General features: G+C 40.1%; 2 protein-coding genes across 4 annotated transcripts in view; one reads left to right on the plus strand and one right to left on the minus strand.

Annotated features, from left to right (window-relative positions):
* The window catches only part of LOC117488275 (solute carrier family 25 member 36-A), a 25,927-nt gene extending 16,947 nt beyond the window's left edge, over window positions 1–8,980 (minus strand). The window contains exons 1-3 of one of the 2 annotated variants that reach the window (XM_034137092.1): window positions 8,965–8,980; window positions 2,551–2,967; window positions 697–861 (exon numbers count right to left, since the gene is read on the minus strand). In XM_034137092.1, the coding sequence (XP_033992983.1) occupies window positions 697–861; window positions 2,551–2,591 (206 nt within the window). In that variant the 5' untranslated portion in view covers window positions 2,592–2,967; window positions 8,965–8,980. Of the gene's footprint in view, window positions 1–696; window positions 862–2,550; window positions 3,489–8,964 lie in introns of those variants that run through there. The other variant, XM_034137091.1, reaches the window with a different exon arrangement.
* On the plus strand, window positions 7,623–12,261 carry LOC117488278 (E3 ubiquitin-protein ligase MARCHF2-like). 2 transcript variants are annotated; one of them, XM_034137097.1, is made up of 5 exons: window positions 7,623–7,937; window positions 8,982–9,274; window positions 9,368–9,563; window positions 10,029–10,238; window positions 10,946–12,261. In XM_034137097.1, exons 2-5 carry the CDS (start codon window positions 9,090–9,092, stop codon window positions 11,099–11,101), a joined length of 747 nt encoding a protein of 248 aa, XP_033992988.1. In that variant the 5' UTR covers window positions 7,623–7,937; window positions 8,982–9,089; the 3' UTR covers window positions 11,102–12,261. The 2 variants fall into 2 exon arrangements, with proteins under 2 accessions (XP_033992988.1, XP_033992987.1); XM_034137096.1 differs by having other exon boundaries at window positions 7,624–7,937; window positions 8,997–9,274.
* The last annotated feature ends 229 nt before the right edge of the window (window positions 12,262–12,490 follow it).

Raw genomic sequence — 12,490 nt, forward strand, 5'->3', positions numbered from 1 at the left:
GGGAACCATTTACTGTGTATTTCTTATATTGGTTTTCAAGTATTAATTTGTAAAAAGTACCAGAAACAGTCAGTGGTTTACGGTTGGAATGATTCTTAAAATGGTTGGTTGTGGATTGTGCCGTTTTCTAACTAAGGAAATCGTTAAAGAGATCCAAAAACAGTAGTCTAAAAAACTTGGCTAAAAACATGCTGAACCCACTTGGCTACGCTAATGTAACCTTTCTTCTCCTGGAGCATTTAAGGAGTCATGAGGAGGAAAGTAATTATCCTTTAACATGCATATTTGTTCTTAAACCCACAGGAAGATTACAGGTCAAACAACCAATTTCACTATTACTGTGGATTCACTTTACAGTACCAAAGCCCTGCCCATCTTGGTCAGTGACAGACAAGTTCAACAACTGACATGGACGTTAGTTGTGACAACAAACACAGAGAGTGTGCCACAGCTTTGACAGGCTTATTACAAAACTAACCAGGACCTTCACTTTGGGTCTTTCAGAGCTTCTTCCTTTCAGCTACTTTCCACATTCAGTGCATGAATAATTCAAAGAAGAATAACTGCAAAAACGGCTTTTTAATAGACGTGTCTTTGCCTGAATTTGTGCTGCTGATTTGTTACTGTAGCTCATAGCTTATCAAAATGGTATGGTTGAAAGTTAGTACAAATCCCATTTAGAGTAATTCTCCTTACTTGAGACAGTGCAGAGGCCCTGGTGGAGCGACACGGGCCACACTGGCTCCATTGACGGTGTTGAGCTGGACTTCAGAGATGTAGAAAGTGACGGAGGAGGACTGCAGTCTGGTCTTCACAACCTCCAGAGGACAAGTCACAATTGCGCCCACTGTGCCACCACATCTAGAAGAATGTAGGGAAGGGGTGCAGGAAGAAAGGGTGCAGAAACAAAGGTGAAAAAAAATCACAACACTCTGCTTAAGCATATACATTGATCAAAACTGAGAGGGGACTAATCAAATGAATGATCATTAAATAACTACAAATTCATCACATATCCTATTATTACTTGTATTTTGTTTTCATTTTGACTTCTTAAATGTAATGTCATCTTTAAAAAGTTTCTATAATAGGATGCATTATTATATTTGTTCAAAGTATCATCTATATTTGGCCTATTTCCTCTGCAAGTTCTCTTGTTTTATTCCATCCTCTGATGTTCCAAACCACCGGTAACACAATCTGTTTTTCCTTCTAGCACTAAAATTATCCAGGAGCAGGCAAACATCCACACACTATGTGTCAATCCGAAAAGCTGCCAGCAAAGAGAACTTGACCATGGCTGAGTGGAGCTGTAACCACTTTGCTGACGTGTGCCATCGGATAAAGCAAGAATGAGTTGTCGTGAAAAATATACTGTTGTTTGGCCAGTTTCGCGAGCATCGACGGGGGGGGGGGGGTAGGGTGCTAGTGGAGCCTCGCAGCGGCGATACCACCTCCGCAAGGTGAGGCCCCACGCAGTCTGCATGATCGGCCTGTAGGGAGGGACGGCCCTGTGTTTGCCTGACTCCCTGAACTCCTACACATATGATCACACCGTAAATATAAAGATGACTGACTGAAGACAAAACATTAAAAGCCAAAGTAGTCAGCCAATGAAGTTCTCCCTCAATATGTAGCATTGTATTATCCTATTAATGTATTATGTATATATCAGTACTTTATTCTTATGTGCCCATGGCTACCAGATGTAACCTTAAAACAATAGTCTCCGCAACTAATGCATTATTATTATTAATTAATACAACTAAATAGCTGTACTGCTACGGTGGTAAATGCATCCTGTTAGTTGTGAAATCATCCAGCTGCAGTCTCTTTTCAGTTACACCAGCTATATTTACCTTTCAAAAGACCGAGCCACATTCATGCTGCTCACAGGCAGCCGTGACCCTTAGCCTACTTTCAGAGCTACGCTGTCTGCTGCATGTGTGTGTGCCTCACTTGGCCGCCAGAGGAAACACTGTGTTGAGGTCTTGAGCTCAGGTATTTAGGGAAGTAAAAGTGATTTTGCTTATTCAAGGTAGCGTGTCTTGACTCTTGAAACATCAGCACAATTTATCTTATCAAACTATTAGGTTCTTAAAATGCCTAATTTATGGAGTGAAGGAGCAGCACTGCTGTTGTTGACGCTGCTACGTAAATTAACGAAAGAGCAGCAAGAAGGCCGGAAATAAAATGATTGTTTTCAAAATAAAAGCGTAATCTCTTGTTACTTGACAAAAATAAGTCCATGTTTTAACACATTTATAACACAAAATAGTTTGAACTACTAAGGTGTATAGCCCAAGTCACCCCTTAGCCAAAACTTGCTCTCTATGTCACATTAGTGTGAATATTTTACTTTGCAAACTGTCATATTTTGAAATGTTAACAGGAAGTGACCGTTTGTCACTGGCGTGCACAGATGACAGGTTAGTAGCACATGCACGCGCTGCACATACAATCGGCTATGTTTATTTAACATTAGCCAGATCAACCAGACGACGAATTATGTTTTAAATGTATGAAATAACATGTGTTACTCTGACTTACCCTCCAGCGAACAGATGAACCAGTGTGTCCCTTTGGCTCATTATTTAGCACTCCCTGCCAGGCAGCGCACCTCAGGGCTGCGGCAAAGGGTCAAACACGGGCTTGGCTCCCGTCTCTTCCCAATGCTTTCCTCCTCCAAGGCGATATGCCCGTCGATGGGCAAATGTCGTCGATGATGAACCAGCAGCGGGGCGAGTCTGCGTTGATTCAGACTGCAGTGGGCCGACAAACCCCCCTCTGTCGCTCTCGGCTTGCTCAGGTTCGCCTCTCACACAGATAGCTGTTTATCTTCGACTTAACAACCGGAGAGCTGCGAGCTGGCCGGGCTAACAGCTGGAAAAGGAATATCTCAGCTCTAACGAACAGTTTTATGGCACATCCACGGGTTAGTCTCGATTATCTCCTCTGCTTTCATCGCTGCAGCGAGAGGGAAGGAGGCAGAGCTCATAGTATTTACTGTACAATCATAGGCTGGAATACAGACGCTGCTATTGGTCAATCTGGCCCCTGACGTCACGGACCTGAACATGCACTGTGCACATGCTCAGCGATGATGATTGAATTAGTACTGTAGTATGCTGCAAACCTTTTTCTATCATGGTTTACGAAATATATATAGAGGTGTGACACATTTTGGGATGAAAGTCATTGGACAAGAACAGGTATATATGTCTGTGGTTGTCTCATTGATACAAAGATGCAAGTAAAACAGCCACAACAATAAAACAACATAGATTTGGCCGAATAAACATCTTTACAATATTTGAAGGTTTATAAAGCAATTGTAGTTAATATTGCATACTGATGCTAATACCCGAGATTGTGTAATGGTATTATTAGATTTGGGGGATTTTTGTAATGATTCAATTCAGCCAATTTCCTGGATTATCGGTTTATTTAACCTTTATAACGTTTATGACTTGAATTTCACAATGATAAAGGCTACAATATAACAATATTAAAATAAAATTGAAGAGTGGAAAATATGTTTTTTCTACTTTGACACTTTACTTTTGTGAAAATTCTGCTAATTAAAACAGTAGAGTAAAACACATTGAATCTCATACAGACAAAACACATTGAAACACAATTACATAAACAATGCCCAATAGAAGCTTCATTAAAAGAGACCCTAGGTAGGCCTACTTGATGGTAAGGACTGAATCAAGGTTTAACGAGTATTAAATGCTATGAGTTTCACCCAGTATGAATGTGAAAGTCAAGGATGCTCAAATTCACACCCTTAACCCTCCAATAGCTGGAAGTCAGCTCTTTAACCTTGCTGGCACTGTTTCAAATACAGTGTAAAAAAATACAGTGCTCAGGGTTTGGCTTTGAAGGCTTTAAGCTTTTCCCTTTGACAAACACTGGCAAAGCTCCGACGTCGGGATTTGAGGTCCAAATCTTTACATGTACTCTAATATGATAAAGTATACTCTGTTAAATGTATGGATGAAATTAAGCCACTGTTTTGGGGATATTTTTTATAGTTGAACCAAGCCTTTAACTAAGAGCATTTACTTATTCAATATAATCAGGGGTACTTTAAATTAGAAAATGCTCTATGTACGTTCTTTGTCTCTTGTTATTGGGTGTAGCTAACCCCTATTGCGTGTTAAAGTGCACTATGGTAGTACTTAGCATGGCAGGGGACATGCAGTTTAATTATCTTTCCCCAATAAGTCTGCCTTTACTACATGCTTCTTCATCTGAAAGATGCTAACCAATCACCTGACTGCACTCAGAATAGTCAGTTGGTGATTTAATAATGGAGCTGAACGAGTACGCACAGTTTTTTAATTAGGAGCACAGTATGACAAGTTGGAGTCATGTGCATGGTTTCACTGTTCACATTTGTAGAGTAAAAACTAATAATGTAATGTCCTGCATTAGAGAGGTTATGAAGGTCTCATGATAGGATGGCGGTGGAAAGAGTGATTTGGTATCAGGTGAAAAGGTACGGTGTGCCTCTTGTTGTTACGCAATACCAAATTAAGATGGAATGAATGGGTTTGCTTGAATATACTACACTGGGTTTTTGTATGGACAAGCCATCTTATTTATTTATTTGTTGGATATTATATCACAGGCACAGAGTTATCTACATTTGTATTTCCCTCAAGATTATATTAAAACCAATGAACCCAGGGCATGTCAACTCTGCTGAAGTGCATTATATCTTCAGAAAACTATCTCATATTTGATGGCCTTTAATAGCTGGATTGTGATAAAGTAAATGGTCACAAGAGTATGTCCTAATTGACAATTGGGAATTGAATATACATGTGTAGTGGGAGAAAGGCAGCAGGGTCAAATTAGTTCTCACAAGGACAAGCGTGCATTGGAAAATGAGAGAAACTGAATTATTGCCTTCTGCTGGTGCTCATGAGGACTACTGATGACCGTTTAAAGGATCACAAGATGGAACTGCAGGGTTTGAATTATACTGTTATTGAAAGCCAAACGCTGGGAATAAGTTTGACAATCTGTCTGACTACATCAATCTGTCTACCTCTCTGTTTCCATCACTATCCCTCCATCTCTCTCTGTAATCCATACTGTAGGTTCATTATGTAACACAACTTATACCGGTATATTATTGGGTATTTTGTGTCAATCTTCACAATCCCTAGGTCAAGATTTCTAAATGTGACCCATATATCTAACTTAAATACTATAAACAGTTTATTATTGTCTAAATATACGTTATACTGTTCTTCAGATATTTCAATTAGCAAAACTGCACTTGTGAAAAAGACGCTTTACATGCAGTTTTCTGTGGCTGTCCTAGCAGCTGAAGAGAGAGAAAAGCATTACAACAGATAAAGCCAAAGCTGATTCACATCTTTTTCGGGAGAAATTACTGCAGTTGCACGCTGGAATCATGATGCTGACAATGACATTTTCTAATGTGACTAACACACTGTTGCAACTTGCTGTATCTCTTCTATGTCAAGTAAACAGTTAAAAACCTCGTCTACCAGCCTCAGAAACTCCCTTGTGACAGCAGCAATGGATCATGAATCAAGTAAGTAACCATCAAAAACTCATCAGCTGAATTTTAATGTTAAATATTTCAGAAAGAATGTATTATGTAAAAGTAATTTTGTTTTGTATTTAATACATGTGTGATGTTTAAATGGACTGTGTGCATTTGTGTTCCAGTCAATGTTAAAGTTCACTAACATTCATGTCTCATGCGGAGAGGTAGTGTCTCGTGATTTCTGTTGGACTTTGACCAAACAGAGGGGCAGAATGACTAACGAGAACCACGCTTTGAGGTGGTGTGTGTGTGTGTGTGTGTGTGTGTGTGTGTGTGTGTGTGTGTGTGTGTGTGTGTGTGTGTGTGTGTGTGTGTGTGTGTGTGTGTGTGTGTGTGTGTGTGTGTGTGTGTGATGATCCCGACTAATAGATTACGCTCACCTCTTTATCAGTTTTTGGGTTCAAAGTAGAATGAAAGGAAGAGGCCGGGTTAAAGGGTAATGCAAAAATAGATATTGTTTAACTAATGGTTACAAATTACACGTTGGAGGTCTATTTTAGTTCACATAAATGAGACATTTTAAAATGTTCCAAAATATCTTGGTCTTTTTTTGCATATCTGTGACAAAATACTCACTTTTGGTCTAAAAGGAACAAAATAAATCATTATGATGACAGACTGATGTAGAGGTAGATCTGTTTGAATATTGCATTAGTTGGTAAATATTTTTGAACAGTTAAGACTTTTTGAAATGTTTGCTTTGGGATGATTAAATGTCATCACGTTTCTTTGAGGTAGCTGATGCTAAAAATACAATTGTAAACACAATATAAATCAATGTCCTGGCTCATCAAAACATGTTTCCAATTCCAGTAACTCAACCAGTAAGTCAATAAGAACCAAGCCTTTGATATGTTTGTATTTGCAGATCATAGGTTCAGTTTGTACACTATACTACATATGGAAGCAGCAAAGTATCAGCCCAAGGGTGCTGGATATGGTTCCCATACTACAATGTGCAAATGTTAATGCCTAGATCAAAGAATAATTATTCAGATCCAGAAGAAGTAGCTGACAAGGAAAATAATAAGATAGACTAAAAATACATTCCATTTTAAGAAGTTCTACATTATTGTCCTTAAGTTTAAGTATGTCAGCATTGTCAACAAAACAAATACTATGGAGTACACTTGGAAGATATTGTTAGGTAATTAACACTACATCAAGAAATCATTATTGTTTTCACATTTGTATATATGAGAAAAAACATAATATTTCATCATAGGTTCTACGCATTATAAGATTTAAAAAATCTTAATCTACAAAGTCTAGCTGTCCTACAAAATTGTGGAGTAAAAAGTTAAATGAACCAATAGTACATAAGTATTATCAGCTAAATACACTTAGAGTATACGGTTACAAAATGCACAATTGAGCAAAATGAAAACATGCATATGTCTAGATGTTCCTCAATATACAGTCTATGAGTGTCAGCAAAAATACCCCAAACGCAACTCATTAGACAGAAAAAACTATAAAGAGAAGGTTGTATTTTGTTTGCATTTTTTTGGAACCCCACCACCAAAGGTCCTTGAACCTCACCTGTATCACAACAGTCAAGCGTAATCCGACTAAACGCTGCCACATAGCGGTAGCCTACTTTATGTCATCTCTTACTACAGATGTTTGGAGCATAATGATAGCCTGACATCGAAATACCAAATAAATGGTCAACGTCTTGTGAACATGTAACCAATACTCGAAGGAAAATAGATTAAAACATCTAAAGCCTCAGGTTATCCAAACAGGTTGTTTGTATATTTTGGACCGTGCGCCGCATTCAGGGCCCCTGGTAAACAGCTGTTGCGACACTGGAGACACCATAAAAAATGTTAGCAGTAACGTCTCAGGGAAGATGATATTTTTTGTATCTTCCTTTTAAGCTATATTATGCTCAATATAACATGAAAAGTAGTTATTATAAGCTTATTTGAGTTGACTAGTCGTATTTCACACGTTGATAACTGATGTGTTTTCTAAGTGTTAGTTATTACAGTATTACTTTGAAGGCAGCATTGAGTCACATGACCAATGCACAGCTGAGGGATGCTGCTGGGGTGGGCTTGCCCGTTGCTAGCCTGTTAGCAACGTTAGCCGTGTCTGGTAATCCTGACAGGAACACTCGTTTCTTTGCACCTTTTCGAACACGATCAACCGGGGGAGATATGCCACAAGCCATGGAGAGGATGCAGCGCATGTGGTCGTCTTTTGTATACCCCCAAATCACCAGCTTTCGGTTAGATGTCAATGTCATAGTTTGGGGCTAGGGCTGTCCACTTAGCTCAGCTAGCTTGTGTCTGGTAAACGCAGGGCCAAGGCCAAGCGAGAAACGGGAAGGCCGTCGGTGAGTACATTTACACTAACATCTGTTTTTCACCATGTTTATCAACGTTTCTATATGCCAACGTAGCGTATCAGTGTGTCGGGAGACAACTGTTCGGCTGTTTTAACGTTACATGGTTTTCTTGGATTGAAATGAATTTTGCTTTTGTTTGCGGCTGTACAGTACTGACACTGTATCAATCATCTACATGTCTGCAGAATCTCTAGATGTGGATTTCAGCTGTTAATCATCGAATAAACGTAGTTTGTGTATATTAACAGTGCTCACGACGACTGACAGTTTAGGTTTTTAATTGTATTGGGGTGTAGTATGATGATAACATCTGAGCTACTCGATTTAATAACAGTGCATTAAATCGCAATTACATCTCGTGTTTTTTTTTCTTTAACATCCGCGGCTTTGGAAACACGAGTATAATTCTAGAGTATTAATGTTATTATAATGCTCATCTTTTCACGGTTGTATTGGAGGCAGCAGTCTGCAGGGCAGGTTGCAGGACTGTTATGGGGCACACGGGTTATTCCTGATGCATACGAACACCCGTGCAAATTATTTTCTTTGTACAGCAATGTGCTGCTGAATTGTATAATTGAGAAACACATATTATTTAAAGATTAAATTACATTTAAATGTTATTGCTCCACTATCGTTCCTTCGTATGTTCTTGCCTTGCATGTTGACAATACGTCCTTTGCACCTTTCCTTGCACCTGGACGAATTTGACATTTTAAGAAATCTTGTCATCTTGATGTTTTGACAGTTTTTCGTGTGTCTGAAGTAAAAATGTTGTCTTGATAACATGCCATCCTAATGATGGATAGTATTTGGTAACACGATTTCATGTCTTGCTTTGGGGCGTCATTTAAGGTTTTGTTGTAACAACCTTTCTAGTTTTTTAAGACCCTAACCCTAGACCTTGCTCTCCCTCACATGGCATCACTGAGACTGTTATAGAGTCGGATAAGAGGCTTGCAATGATTAAATCATGTTGCACTTATGTTGTCATTTGAAGTAACTCATACTATACCTCTTGTTTATAACCAGTCATTCGCTCTACAGGTGGGCAGAGGAAGTAAGGAGTTGGACGTTTGTTTTTGGATCAGACCAGCCGTCGTTCCTATCATCTTCGTCCCGATAACCACCAGCTGAGCCATGTCTTCGTCAGGGTGCTGCCACCTACCCGGCTCCCTTTGTGATTACTCCGGGAACACCGAACCGGATTCCTCCAAGGATTCGGAGGAGTCTGATTCGACCACACAGGCCCAGTACATTGCCAAGGTTACGGCTAAAGACGGCCGCCCACTCTCCACCGTTGTCAAAGCGGTGAACTTGCAGAGGTAAGAGAGGGAGGAACTCACATGGGGGCCTTTAAAAAATAAACAGTAATTAGTACTTTTGTTAATCATCACATTGTCTACTTCGCTCCACAGTGATGTGGGCATGTGTCGGATTTGTCATGAGGGCGCTGGAGGGGAGACTCTGCTCTCACCCTGCGACTGCACTGGCACTCTGGGTAAAGTGCACAAGAGCTGCTTGGAGAAGTGGCTGTCCTCCTCCAACACCAGCTACTGTGAACTCTGCCACACAGAATTCACTATTGAACGTCGACCACAACCACTCACACAGGTAAGAGGGTTAACTTATTTTTGATTTTGTAAAAAGAGGTTGAAAAAGGCTTATTTGTCTAAAGCAAGGGAGAAGATGTTTGTTCTTCAGCAATGTTGTCATATTTTAAGTACTTTGTAGGTCTCTTTTAGATTAAACGCTGAATCTTAAATTTAGATTTAAAATGTTGATTCCATGTAAAGTATAAACCAGCCTAGTAGCATCCTGAGGATATAAAGGTGTTTTGTTCATATTAATAAGATGGTAGCCTGACCATTTCATATGACTAGTATTCATATCAATAATGCATTCATATCAGATGGGCACCAAATGTCCAACATTCACACCCTTTTAAATGATCTTTTACTTGGCAGAATAATCACTGCAAACTGAGATGCACCAATCAAACAAACAAACAAACAAACAAACACTAAGCTAATACTGAGAGCCTATTTTCATTAAACCTCTTGCTTCTGCTCTGCTCAGTGGCTGAAGGACCCAGGCCCTCGCAGTGAGAAGCGCACGCTGCTGTGCGACATGGCCTGCTTCCTCCTCATCACGCCGCTGGCAGCCATCTCTGGCTGGCTGTGTCTGAGGGGGGCCCAGGACCATCTGCAGCTGAAGAGCAGACTGGAGGCTGTGGGCCTCATCGCCCTCACCATCGCCCTCTTCACCATCTACATCCTCTGGACACTGGTAACCAAAATATACTTATGGCATTTATGTACATTTGTTGAGGCAGTGGGACAAAATATCTGGCATCTTCTTACCCACAGGCTTCTAGTATGTATCTTTCTGCTTGTCCCACATAGATTTGAAAAACAAATGTGTACTGGCACACAGACACAATACTGATCTAACTGATCGATCTAACAGATCTATGTTCTGCTGTTGATTTTAGTTGAAAACTGTGGGACTGTTTTCTGCTTCCAATATTACCTCAAATAGCTCTTGCACAAAGTCAAAGCAAGAGAGAAGACAGGGCATGTGCAACTTGATAATCTCTGTCACACCGCACTCATTTGTTTGAAAGTTGGCCAGATGCAGGCCCCTACACGCACAACACATTGAGAAGTGTAAGAATAAACTTTCTTATACTCTGCACTTTAATTTGACTCGACCCCATACACTAAAAATAGCCTGTATTGTCAATCACAAACGTTGTTCTGGAACCTAAACCTCTTATCTTCAGTAAAAGAATCCTAACTAATATCGAATGTGTGAAACATTAGCCCGTTTCACTCACAGCTGGTGTAACCTTTAGCGCTTCAGTCAGCATATTGTTCCTGTCCTGCAGACATACTACTCTGTCTCACATATCTCAGTGTCAGAATAATTGATGTCTGTCTTTCCTCCGCCTGACTTGCCCCTCCCCCTCCCACCTTCCTTCCATTTAATCTCAGGTGTCATTTCGGTATCACTGTCAGTTGTACTCGGAGTGGAGGAGGACCAATCAGAAAGTGCGCCTGCTCATGCCTGACATGAAAGGGTCCCACACCACCCAACGATCTGTGCCGACTAAGTCGACCAAGAAAATGACTGATGAGACCATCGTATGAGTGCAGAGCGGCGGCAAGAGGAATATTTAAAATAACGCCCACTGAAGCGCTCTCTAAAAAACAAAATTAATCCTATTAATAAACTTTTGCACTTCGTAAGGACCATTCTGAGAGGGGGGAGAAACTTTCTTCTTCTTTTTTTTTTTTTTTGAAGCACTTGAACTACTACGGTATTGGCCGACCACAAAAGTGGTTTTGGGAAGAACTCATTCCGGAGATGGTGTTGAAACACGTAGTTGTCAAACGGATGGCCGGCACTGAGAACAACTGAAGACATGGATAGCGGACTGACCAGCCCAACTGTGTGTCCCGGACACAAACTTATGAATTACTAAGACACAAGCTAATGTAGCAGGATATAACTGATTCAGCATGCTACTACAGTATAATATTAAACATATTCACTACCTATAATTCCCCCATGCCCCTTCACAATGTATTTAGCTCTTTTTAAACAATGGGCAGCCAATAGCCCGGCAGAGGATAATAACCCAAAAACATGATTGACAAAGTCTATCTGTGAATACTCCTCCCTGACATGTAGAGGGCGACAGGCTCTCATACCAACGGTGTTTTCTACGATCTGAACCCCTCTGAAGTTTCCTGGTAAAGCTTTATCATTGCTGTAGGAACGGCGAAAATCAATTTTCCTGTTTAGACAACAGCTAAGGCTTTATACGGTGTCAGTGGAGATAACAGTATGTGGGATAACTGTGCCCGATAAACGGCAGCGCAGTGCTGTGTAAGGAAAAAGTATTGAAGCTGTGGAAACGTGTTTACATTCTAATTGGATAATGTCTACTTGTCATAAGAGTGCATTTGCAACCAGCCCAGCTCCACTTGTAAATGCATTATTCATTAATTGAGCTGCCTAGCAATGACCAGCAGATGCAGTGTAAATATGAGTCACAGTGTTCAGGATAGCAAGACTACAGACTTTTGTTCAATATAAAAACACGAAGATGTATCAGAGCAGGCTGTAAAAGAAATTGTGTTTTGAGGCGTCGATCAATGTTTGCAGTATATGCTATTCAAAGTATTTTGTTTCATTGTAGTCATCCTGCTGCATCCCCTGGAAAAGTTGGGTTATTGTGCAATAAAACACGAGGGACTCCTGGCTAAATCAAATGTCTGTTTGTTTTAGTTGGCCTCTAATCGTCTTCAGTCGTCTTTGGAAATATATCTAATAATCAATCCCTGTGAGGCCTAACATTTCAAAAATATTGAAGTGGTTTGTGCTGGAAGATTTCACTTTTATTTGTAGGACAGTCACATATGAATATGACACTTTCCAAAGAATGGTACTAAAGTACAATTCCAGGTACTTTATAATTGTACATCACTATACTTTTAGAGGGAAAGTCCTCTACAGCTATTTAACAACAAGTG

This window comes from Trematomus bernacchii, unplaced genomic scaffold (assembly GCF_902827165.1).
Source record: "Trematomus bernacchii unplaced genomic scaffold, fTreBer1.1, whole genome shotgun sequence".
In the NCBI taxonomy this organism is placed as follows: domain Eukaryota; kingdom Metazoa; phylum Chordata; class Actinopteri; order Perciformes; family Nototheniidae; genus Trematomus; species Trematomus bernacchii.

What these genes read in the sequence shown, in the direction of transcription:
- LOC117488278 (XM_034137097.1), top strand. Translation starts at nt 9,090, where the DNA reads ATGTCTTCGTCAGGGTGCTGCCACCTACCCGGCTCCCTTTGTGATTAC. An exon ending in AAAGCGGTGAACTTGCAGAG is followed by an intron (nt 9,275 to 9,367) that starts GTAAGAGAGGGA and finishes TTCGCTCCACAG; the next exon opens with TGATGTGGGCATGTGTCGGA. An exon ending in TCTACATCCTCTGGACACTG is followed by an intron (nt 10,239 to 10,945) that starts GTAACCAAAATA and finishes ATTTAATCTCAG; the next exon opens with GTGTCATTTCGGTATCACTG.